General features: G+C 34.1%; 1 protein-coding gene across 2 annotated transcripts; it reads right to left on the bottom strand.

The window, feature by feature from the left end:
• Positions 1-417: 417 nt before the first annotated feature.
• Positions 418-11,753, bottom strand: LOC106132893 (uncharacterized). Of its 2 annotated transcripts, none has more exons than XM_013332459.2 (6): positions 11,428-11,753; positions 9,981-10,218; positions 8,678-8,911; positions 7,569-7,907; positions 5,979-6,113; positions 418-5,310 (listed from the first exon to the last, which is right to left on the bottom strand). In XM_013332459.2, exons 1-6 carry the CDS (start codon positions 11,551-11,553, stop codon positions 4,700-4,702), a joined length of 1,683 nt encoding a protein of 560 aa, XP_013187913.1. In that variant the 5' UTR covers positions 11,554-11,753; the 3' UTR covers positions 418-4,699. The 2 variants fall into 2 exon arrangements, with proteins under 2 accessions (XP_013187913.1, XP_013187914.1); XM_013332460.2 differs by having other exon boundaries at positions 9,981-10,209.
• Positions 11,754-12,701: the final 948 nt, after the last annotated feature.

The raw sequence follows: 12,701 nt of genomic DNA, 5'->3' as shown, positions 1-12,701 counted from the left end.
TCAGTGCTTTAAAATTGTTATTAATAGACAAGAAACTAAAAAAATCTAAGTTAACATTAATTTTTAAAAATTAACTTGTAATTTAACGTTTATTAATTAATTCAACAGATGCAACTAACGTCGGTAATGCCTTAATTAATTTTTCTTACAAGGCAAGAGAACGTTATTAGAACTCAATTAAACGCACTTAATTGACTAGAACATTTTATGTGTCGATAAAAAATTATGTTAAAAGGTTCGCGTGTACTATAGTGTACAAAATCACAATTCCTATGTATTATTTCTTAAATTTTAAAAATAATCGTATATATTAGACACAAAAATAGTAAGATCACAGAATCGAAATAATATCATACCGCTTTCTTTAATTTCTAAAGATGCTTTAACTAATTAATATATATAAATAAAAATACACCGTAGGTACATAATATGTATGACTTTATTACAAAAATACATCACAAGGTACATATTGAGCTTAATAATTGAATTTCCTGTATATAATACGGTAGAACACACTTCAACGGCTTGAATTGAGATCAACTACATATATATCTTAACTGGATTTCTTGATAATAAAATATATATTTTATCATACTATTTTATAAGGCAGCAGCACTAATTAAAATTTAAAATGTGAATCGTACTGCCTTGGGCAGATATACTTTACTACAAATTTAACATTACCGGTAACAATAACGATTTCAAACACAGAAACAGGAATAATGTAAGACTATAGAAGTGACAAGTGTATCGTCGCAACTGATAGTAGTCACCTCACCATAAAATTCTCATATTGTATCTTTATTCTGAGTTTTAATTTAAAGCTTAAGATCTGCGCAGAAAACTGATATAGACTGCTAATAATTACTATAGTTTTAAATACAATGTATTATCATATTATACTATAGTGTCGAATAATATGAAAGAATTAAGTGATGCAACCACAGAAATCGTAACAATAAAAGACAATCTTCCTCTCGGCTCAAGTCCCGGTTGCATCCTCACCACTCTGGAGAGGAGCCTGGAGTATGCCTTTGACAATGTATCCTATATTGGGTAAGTTAGGTACGTAATAATAAAAGACAATACCTATACTATACTAAAAAACTAAAAAGACAACAAGCTTGGAAGTTCAAAAATGATGTTTCGTCGTCTTGCACCTCCTCCAATGTGCAATGCGAACAACCATCAGTAGTGACGTCAGATCCATCAGAACTTACCACTTCTAAAAGCTTTTAATATTCCTAATTCTATGCATGTAACATGGTGAAATTTTGCATGAAATTAAGCTGCCTTATAAAAGTATTTAACATGCCATTAATATAAAAAATGTTTAACCAATATACACCAATAACACTTTATTAATTGATAAAACATAGAATTACTTAACTACAAAGTGAAAAAGGGAACATATATAATCATCAAGAAATTTTGCCTTACAAAGAACAAGTAATATAACAGACTAAATTTGCAATATTATAAACAATATTGACAGAATTAAAGTGTGACAGAGACAATGGTTTATAAAAAAAGTTTATTAAATGAGCAATGTATTATGCAAATAAAAGTTTGAATTTGAATGAAATTATAAAGGACGATGCGGGATATTGAAAAATTCTCGACTTTATTAACAAAGAGTAAAAGGTAATTCGAGATAATTTTTTCGTTATGACATTTATTTATTTTTGTCCCCGACCACGGAAATTTATGAGAAAATAGTTTTATAACGGCTGGTTCCCACATGTAATCGTTTGTCTCTGTCACACTCGCTTCATAATTATATCTCCGTCCTGCTGTCATAAATATCATCAGAATAGAAGATATAATTTTACCGAGAAACATGGATACATTTAAATTAAACTCTACATAGAACGACCTTAGAATTACGCATTTGTAAACTTCAAAACAAGCTTATTTCCCGATTCTCATTAGTAAGCCACAAACATTTATGGAAAATATACAAACATCCATAAGTAAAAAAATGTTATATGGCACGTTAAAGAAGAAATATTAAAACGAGGGAATGTTAAAGTAATCTTTTGTGTTCGACACGATTTTAAGACTGCAAAAGGGGATTTGATAATATATTGTTTGTCTGCGACGAAATTGTTTTTTTTTTATCACTAACTTTTACCAGCGACTCCACACGCTTGCTCAATCAACGTAAATCCCACGTGTACAATACTTTTAAGAGGGATTAAGTTAGAAAATCGGATGATACAAACGAAATTTCGCCGTATTAGACATGATTTCTTTATCAGCGCAAACTGTTCATTAAGACCTCATTATAGGAGGTTTGCACTTGAAAAAAAAAACTTATAATTTTGCGTTTTTAGATATACAAGACACATTAGTGAAGTATGATACATCTAAAGATAGCTACAGATATAATAAGGTGGGGCCCGGGTGAAAAAAGTCTGTATACCACTCTAGGAATACATACATAAAATCACGCCTTTTTCCCGGAGAGGATGAATGTGGATGAAGCGAAAGAACTGATCAGGGATCGTGGCAAGTGGAAATATGTAGTTTTTGCCTTCCGCTCCGAGAAAGAGGCGTGATTTATGTATGTATGCTTAAAAGCTGTATATAGATTTTTGCACGTGGCTATATATTAGTTATCTTCCAAATATAAATATACCAAATTAAATGAATGAATGAAGCGAACGAAGTATGCAGAGATCGTGGCAAGTGGAAAGAGGTAGTCTCTGCCTACCCCTCCGGGAAAGAGGCGTGATTTTATGTATGTATGTATGTATCTTCCAAATATATCACCACATTTAAGAGCGATGGGTGATCTATGAATTAAAAAAAATACTCGCGTTCTGGAATTGTATTATAAGTTATTTTTGAGGTCGATTATTAGGATGAAAATTTTTGGTAACTACCAATTTCAATAAAAAAATAGATGATAACTTGTATTTCAAATTAAAAAAATATTAGAGAATATAATATTTCGTATCTTCTCTATGCTATAAAATTACGTAAATAAAAAAAAGCAATCACCCACCGCTACTGGTCCCGAAGCACGTAGAGAACACACAAATAGTATTATTTCATAGTTACATTAAAATTAAAAAAAGTTTAATTGGCCAGTCCGAGATTTATAGATATATAAATTTAGGATAAGGGGTCAACTACCTAGCCTAATAAAATGCAAATGTGTAGGACTGGTCGTGTGCAAGCGCAATTTATAAGGAAACAAATGTAATAATAACATATGTTATGATGTACAGTGGGTCATATAGAAACATGACCCCACTCTTCATACTAACCACAATTAAAGGGGTAAAATGTTTCTGCAGACGACAGTACAGTGGATCACCTTATAAAATGATACTATGTTCGTATCAAAAACGTATCGAAGAACGTATATTTTTTATGCAGCCCACTGTATCCACATTTTTACGAATGAATGGATTGATTTGTTCATTAATCAATGACGTAAGTTTTGAGACAAAACAACACACGTGTTTTTAATATTAAAAAAAGGATTATTTTCTAAATTGATTACATATCGAATTGATAATAGGACCCATAAATATAATTCTATATTATGATCTCCCGCACATACCTACAAAATTCATTATATTTTATATTGATTGAATACATAATTAATTAAATACCAATTCAATCCTCCACACTTTCATTATATCCGACTGCCATAACATAACACAACATGACACTTTAAAATCTAAAGAAATACTTACAACTAAAATTAAATTTACACTTAAATTTTTTTACAAAGAAATAGATCGGGATATCACTATTTAAGAAAAATACTCAGTATTAAGAAAACATGGCGAATTTTATCATTACTTTTGAGACACCATTGTAAAAATTTAACAAGAGTAGTTTTTTTTTTTTAATTTATGTTTTTGATCTTTATGCCATGATATGTTTTTTTATTTTTATTTTATAAAGCACTTAAATACGCATAGAAACTGGGAACACGATAGAATCACCACGTTTAGAATATACTTAAATACTTTTTTTTGTCATTTTAACTTCACGTGAAAATCTTTTAAATGAAAGTTTTATAACACTTAACCATTTAACGATTATCGAATTCATATTCAACATCATATGGAGATTAAGTATATCTATAACAAGTTTCCATTACATTTCAGCCCCACGTCAGGAAAGGAGGGGTGATATTATTGTTCTCTATCCATCCCTTATAGCGGCTTACACAGAAACCGGAGAGATCACTTCAAATTTAATGAGTCATGCACGATCGCATCTATTTCCTAAAATAACTTGACCTTAATTCACTTATATAACATTCAAACATGCTTAAACCCTCATAGACTTTCCATAACACTCAAGAAAGTGGTATTTATACAATTAAACCACCACTTTCCATAAACCCTCTAGAACATTCTAACAAACGTCACACGTGAAACTATGTATTTGAATCTTAACAACCAATTGTTGTAGGATGTGTTGACAGAAGAGTCGAATTTCGACCAATCAGATTACGTCTCGAGAAAATGGAACACGTTGATTGGTCGATCATATAGGTACAACAACAAACAAAATGAGCTAAGTGAAGCCGGGCGTTCCACCAATCAGATTACGCCTCTCAAACAATGGAGTCCCGTCATTGGTCAATCTTAGCTCACTCGTTTCTGTCCAAACAATTGCGATTCACAAGAATACTTAATCTCCAAAGAGAAACTGTATCAAAAAAAAAATATTACACCAAAATCTTCTTTTCAAACGCATTCTTTTCGCATCCAACTACAATATCATCTTTGTTACCGTTCAACAATTTTTTGGCCCTGTTCAAATCATCGATAAAATTCTTACCTTTCTCCGAACGCGATAGCTGCTTTAACGGCAGCAAATCCTTTGACAGAAACGCGATCATTTTGTTCCAATCTTTCAGCAGACAAAACGTCTTGCTGTGTTTAGTTTCAATCGGCAATTGTCCGTTGGAATGTTCGAAGCGTACATTCGTAACGTGCTTGGAGCACCTAGTCGCCCGCAAAGCTCTGACCATAGACAACAGTAACACATCAACGTTGCGATACGGCGGTATGATTTGTTTCTCGTATATATTTCCGTATTGGTTATTCACTTCAGTTGGGCCTACGACATATAAAATGTGTGACGCTAGACTGAACGCTTCTTGCGCCCAAATGAATGGGTCTCTATGTTTCGTGTTGTTTATGTCTCCGTCGTACATTATGTCGAAGGCGTATTCATCACGGAGATAACTCACGAAGGAGGCTACGCATTCGGCGTGCAAACGATTGCCGTTCGGATAAATGACTAGGACCTTCGTCGGCGGTGGAATTTCGTTACCTGTATTAGGAAAATTGAAAATAAATATCAAATACTTTTTATTTAGCTTCGAAACTTAAGAGATACAAAACTGGACTTTAAAAAAATCATTAAATAAGGTACATAATTGTTTTAATTTTATAAATGACTTAATATTTTTATAAAAACTATTAATAACTTTTAATTAATGCCGATGGAAAATAATAAGATACTTTTCAGGCATTTAAATAAAAACAACCATTTCTATTAAGCGAATCGTTAATAGCCGTATTCAGAACTCCAAATTATAAAAAAACTAGTGGCCGCCCGCGACTTCGTCCGCGTGGAAACCGAACCATAACGAAACAATAAATCCCGCGGGATCTCCAGAAAAAAAGTACCATATGTGTTATTGTGGAACTTCAGCTACTTTTATACCACATTTCATCGTAATCGGTTCAATAGTATTTGCCTGAAAGAGTAACAAACATCCACGAAAAAAATAGCCTATATCACATCTAAAGGTCGATTCTATAATTTGTGAAAATCAGTCCAATAGTTTATTAGTTTAATCGTCACAAACGTACAAAAATACGAAACTATTTATTATTTAGTTGGGATTAATCAAATGGACAAAAGCGTTACCAAATAAAACATGACAAAATGAACGGAATGGTAAACACTGATTACCTAATAATTAATAGACTTACCATCAGCGAGATGATAGTCCTTGCAACAAAATCGCCTGATATATCTCAGCACGAGATAGTAAGCGAACAATGAAGCCACGACAAGAGCGGTGATGCTTGCTATGCAGATGTTCAGAGTTTTGTGCGCGTCGGTTGCTGAAAAAAAAATCTCAATTAAAAAATCAATTTATTGTTATGAAACTTCTTCATGAGCATATTTTTTCCAGTTTTAGACAATCCTCGTTACAGAATATTCATTCTAAAATGTTGTTGTATACTTAATAGCTGGGAATGCTTTACTACCGCTCTTTTCATGGACTTTTTAGGTCAACATCAAAATACACATTAATTTATTATTATAACACTCTCCAAAACTAAGGCTTGCCCATGAACGGTTTATATAATCAACAATCCACCCTAATAAATCATTAAAAGCTGATCGAACCTTTTGGAGAAACTATTAAAGCACAATCGTGACGTTTAGGTTCCCGCCAAAAAGTCACATTACCATACATACATATAATCACGTCTTAATCCCTTGCGGGGTGTACGGAGCCAACAGTCTTGAAAAGACTGCAAGGCAAGGGTTAAGCTGTTCGGCTTAAGATGGAAAATCTTAGTCACTAATCATAAACATTCATTTGATTACATATTATTACATATTAAAACAAAAAAGCACGTTCATTTATGAAGTACCTAATTATAATTATCACATTAAACACCATCCTATACTCATATACGTTATGTCACGATATATTTACGTGACTATATTTAACTTTGTTTATTGTATAATGAGTTAGTAATGTGAATCATCACATTATCAATATGCTACCTGACCATTTGTAAGTTATTTAATGCGCAATATGTAAATTATGTTGTTGATATGAACGACCCTTAGGTAGGTAGTGGTTTCAAATCTCGAGGGAACGCAATTCAAAAAGCAGTTTTTGCTATTTGGTATGGATATTACAGTATTATTTGACATTCGTTATTTTTTTATATATTATTATATATTAGGCGAACCCCGGGCTCGCAACACTTCGGTAGAGGGTGCAACCGGATGTAGGAAAGCGGACCTCAGGCCCTGAAGCACTGTAGTGGAAGGTGCATGAAAATGCGCAAAGATGAGAGAGATAAACTAGTGACCTGCATATATATATTTTTACATAACTTTTGTATGTACGTATATACGTATATTAATACGTACCTACATACAAAAGTTATGTAAATCAACAATTGATTATATCAACGCAAATAATTTTGTGTATGACACAATACTGCCTACGATTATACCTATGTACCTACTTTTATGGAATAAATCGGTACATTTTCCTTATAACTAAAATCGAAAACAATCCATCTCTTTCTCATGGATGTCGTGAACGGCGACTAAGGGTTACGCTTATTAACTTGGAATTCTTCTTTTAGACGACGGGCTATCAACATGTCACTATTTGAATCTCAATTCTATCATTAAGCCTTACAATTGAATGTGGCCTATCAGTCTTTCAAGACTGCTGTGTCTGTCTATATAGACGTGATTAAATGAATGAGGACATTTTTTTTAAAGTTTTTACACCTATGACAGACAAGTAGATATATAATACTTACTGATATCAATTTTAGGGCTCGACGCCGCTTGACATGTGACCTCCACCCCTGTACATTCTTCATGTAACGGAGTAACCACAAAATAATGCGAACCGGGACTTCTTATAAAGTAATAATCGTATGTAACCTCTTCATCGGGATCTCTGGCTGTTAGGTTGGCAGTTTTCAAGACCTCTTCAAAACAGTCAGTTGTGCCTTTAAGGCAGCCTTTGCGGACCTCTATTTTGTAGCCTTTGATAGTTAGTTGGGGAGGTGGGGGCATTATATGGAGTCGTAGTACGGTCGATAATATTTCGATGTACAGGAATGGCTTCCATTGATTTTCGGAGACCGTTGTGCCTGAAAGAATTTTTTTTTTTAAATTAATTACGCTGATGACGCGTATCAATGTTGGAAACACAGATTATAGCGAGCAACGAGTACGGTAATCTATACTAATATTATAAAGCTGAAGAGTTTGTTTGTTTGTTTGAACGCGCTAATCTCAGGAACTACTGGTTCTAATTGAAAAATTCTTTTTGCGTCCAATAGACCATTTATCGAGGAAGGTTTAAGGCTATATAATGTCACGCTGCAACTTTACGGAGCGAAGAAATAATGAAAAATAACGGGGAAAATTAATAATCCTTGAAGGCTTCAATGATGCCTAAAATAACTATTCCACGCGGACGAAGTCGCGGGCACAGCAAGTCAGTAATAAAAAATAAAATCTTCGCAATATTCTTGGTATAAGAAAAGAGGGGCAAACCTCATTGGCATTGTTAAACAGATAATCCCGCGTAGTATGGCACGCGCGAAGTTATGTACATATATTAGTTTGAATACTAACCGACGCTCTTACGGTGAGCGAAAACATCGTGAGGAAACCTGCACATTCAGGCAACTGGATGTGTTGCCATGATCGATCCAATACGAGTCAGGCTTCGACAACCTTTGCGGGGGAGCCTTACCCGTATTTGATGGATAGTATATATAGCCGAGGTGGGATTCTGGCGCAAAAAAGTTCGAAACCCACCTCGGCCATGTACGCCACACGCATTTTAACCGGTCACCTTACCGATTCGACCGCCAACGCTCTAATTAGCGAATAAAAAAAAATCATAACTTACTAAGCATCTTCATGTTCGGTATATTAAAAAAGTATTGCCCCCTATTGGTGCTATAATCTGTGGACGCTTCGAAATCCAAATAATGACTGGAACTGTTATTTTCATCGGTGACGGACCAGTAACAATCGTAGTACAGCACGGATCGCTCGTCTATGGCCGCCTCTTTGCTGATCTCTATGTTACGGCAATGGTAGCTGTTCGGGCGGTTGGGATTGTGGAAACGAAACTTCATGGCTGTAAAAAATAAATAAAGCCAAGTGTTATTGGGAAAGGCCGCATCCCCGATTTACCACATTTTAGAAAAACGGCAGTGCACCGTGTGGTTCCCGGCACAAATACAAAAAAGAATAGGACCACTCCATATCTTTCCCATGGATGTCGTAAAAGCCGACTAAGGGATAGGCTTATAAACTTAGGATTCTTCTTTTAGGCGATGGGCTAGCAACCTGTCACTACTTGAATCTCAATTCTATCATTAAGCCAAATAGCATAACGTGGCCATTCAGTCTTTTCAAGACTGTTGGCTCTGTCTACCCCACAAGGGATATAGACGTGACTATATGTATGTATGTAAGAACGTGCGTGAATACAAAGAATGTTCGAGATATCTATTCTCAATGCGAATTTATAACAAACATTTTCCATAATATTTAGGGATGATTCATTGTCAAACCAATATGTAGTTTACTTTTACTTACTCGACGTTTACATATTTCGATTAGATAAGATAGGTACAGTTTTATAAACATGCATGACATTATGCACAAAGACCAAGATTACAATTTACATATTTTAGTACATACATATAATCACATCTATACTCCTTGCTAGTCTGAGCCACCAGTCTTGAAAAGACTGAAAGGCCGCGTTCAGCTGTATAACTTTTTTCATTCATTCATTCATATAATCACGTCTATATCCCTTGCGGGGTAGACAGAGCCAGCAGTCCTAAAAGAATAACAGACCACATCCAGCTGTTAAGCTTATTGAAAGCATTGATTTAAATAGTGACAGGTTGCTAGCCCATCGCTTATAAGAAGAATCCCAAGTTTATAAGCCTATCCTTTAGTCGCCTTTTACGACGTCCATGGGAAAGACATGGGGTGGTCATATTCCTTCATATATTGGCGCCGGGAACCACACGGCACAATATAACGGTTGTATAACTTTATGATGAAATTAGAATTCAAATAGTGACAGGTTGCAATCTCGTAAGGAATGATGATGTAATGATAATATGTATGTATGTGTGTAAATTTCTTCTATTATTTATTAAAAATCTATATCATCAATATTTACTTACTTTTCCACTTAATACTGGTGAATGTGATATTCAATACTGTGAAATTCAGATTGTTGTCTTCATTGTCCAACAGGTACGGCCTCAGGCTGACTCCTCCAATGCCCGCGTTGTACGGCACATCAGACTGGAAGGGGCCGAAGTTCATCTCGCGGCATTCCGAATAGTTCAGGGGCTTGGACAAGAGAACCTTGCAGACGTCTGCATCTAACGTTTCATCTTGTACTGCCAACTGGAAAAGCTATAATATTAATAAACTTATATTATAAAGCTGAAGAGTTTGTTTAAACGCACTAATTTAAGGAACTACTGGTTTGAATTGAAATATTCTTTTTGTGTTGAAAGGACCATTTATCGAGGAAGGTTTAAGGCTATATAACATCAAGCTGCAACTATTAGGAGCGAATAAATAATGGAAAATGTTAAAACATCAGTGAAAATAATTGATCCTTGTGGGCTTCAATGATGCCCAAAATAACTATTCCACGCGGACGAAGTTGTGGGCACAGCTAGTAATATATAAAAATCTAAAGGCTTCAGCCAACTTACTAATGTTTTTGTATTAAAACATAATAATAAATGCTTTAACTTCAAAGCCTTGAATTATTACAGGTGAAAAAAGGGATAATTCAAACAATGATAGTTATAGAAAATTTTATGAAAATTAGTCCCAAATTCTTGTGTTTTTGTCAATTAAACACCATGTTATTGTATTACTCTTTCTTTTTTTTAATGTGAGCCTTTGCATAGAATCAGACAGCTCAGAATGCTACTTTAAATGCTTAAGGAACTTTGATTAGATAAGAGAGATAATATTTACCAATATATACTATTCTTATAAAATCCTACCACATAAAAACAAATATTCTGTTAATTAACACGACATTTACCTCAATTATTAATAGATTTAAAAAACAATCAATTCACAAATTTGATTTGTTAGCTTTTTTAACTGGCAATTTCATCGTGACAAACAGCCAAACATGGCCTTTCAGTCTTTTCAAGACTGTTGGATCTGTCTACCATGCAAGGGATATAGATGTGATGATATGTATGAATGACCCAATATTAGTAATAAAAATTAACTTGAAAAGTGCCCTGATTTACATAAATGTAGTGAAACCTGACCCTGATTAGATCTTGGTTACATATCCAGTTGCCTGAATGTACAGGTAAACTCAGTATGTTTGACATTACTATTAAAAGTTAGTCAAATAAGTATATGGCCTTATATTCTACAAAGAAATAAATCATTAAAAAATTTCAATGAACACTTGCATTCAGTCTATGCGTAGTTTTGAATAAAATAAGCTTGATCAGAACTATGCGTAGTTTAGACGAGGGTCCATCATTGTTATCAATTTAGTAAGGAAAATCAATAACCTGTACAATACAATGTATTGACGCCTTTTCATGCAGCCAAATTTTTAATTCTTTAAAAAGCATTTACCTGAGTACTACAGCTGAGCGTTTTGGTAATATTTTCTTTGCATTTCTGATAGAAATCCTGCTTGATTGCAACGGCATAGCTTGAATAACTGGATAAAATAAATGCACAAAACAAAAATCGCCACATGATTAAACACTGATATAGACACCAATTTCAATTAAATTACTATCATTGTGTCAGTATTAGGAAAACATTTCTTGCAAAATATTTTTCATCTGACAAAATAAACAAAAAATTAAACACAAAACGTAATTTCAATATTTGCACTTGAAACGACGAGATCGCAAACCCAAAATACCAAAATCACCAGAGAAATGCCAGAAAAAATGAATGACTGACCTGACACTTGCCTGACACCAACTGACAATTGACAATTTTTTTTGTTTATTTTGTTATACCTCCTTTTATTAAGGTGGCAAAGTGTACCAGCCCATGCAGCCAAGTATAATGATAATTGAAAATAGTAACATGACAAACATGACTCTTTCCCATGGATGTTGTAAAAGGTGACTAAGGGATAGGCTTACAAACTTGGGATTCTTTTTTAGGCGATAGGCTAACAACCTGTATCTGTATACGAATATTTGAATCTCAATTCTATCATTAAGCCAAATAGCTGAACGTGGCCAATCAGACTTTTCAAGACTGTTGGCTCTGTCTACCCCATAAGGGATATAGACGTGACCATATGTATGTATCCTTTTATTAAGGTGGCAAAGTGTACCAGCCCATGCAGCCAAGTATAATGATAATTGAAAATAGTAACATGACAAACATGACTCTTTCCCATGGATGTTGTAAAAGGTGACTAAGGGATAGGCTTACAAACTTGGGATTCTTTTTTAGGCGATAGGCTAACAACCTGTATCTGTATACGAATATTTGAATCTCAATTCTATCATTAAGCCAAATAGCTGAACGTGGCCAATCAGACTTTTCAAGACTGTTGGCTCTGTCTACCCCATAAGGGATATAGACGTGACCATATGTATGTATGTAAATAAAAAGCATTTGGCAAATAAATGAATATTATTACCAGAGATCGGAATAGGTAGATTGATTTTATGTACTTGCATCATGAACTACCATAGAAAGCATAACATGGAAAAGCCTCTTTTCCGGGATTCCATTTCAGTACTTACAGTAAACTACATTGTCCGCGGGTAACATAGGACTACAATTTACGTGAACGAAGTCGAGGGAAAACAGCTACCACTAATATATTCTTCATCCCACTTGTAAAAATTCCGGAAAAATCTTAAATATTTACAAAT

The sequence above is a fragment of the Amyelois transitella genome, chromosome 13 (assembly GCF_032362555.1).
Source record: "Amyelois transitella isolate CPQ chromosome 13, ilAmyTran1.1, whole genome shotgun sequence".
NCBI lineage: Eukaryota > Metazoa > Arthropoda > Insecta > Lepidoptera > Pyralidae > Amyelois > Amyelois transitella.
The sequence above is the reverse complement of the archived record's forward strand: the minus strand, read 5'-3'. Positions and strand labels throughout refer to the sequence as shown.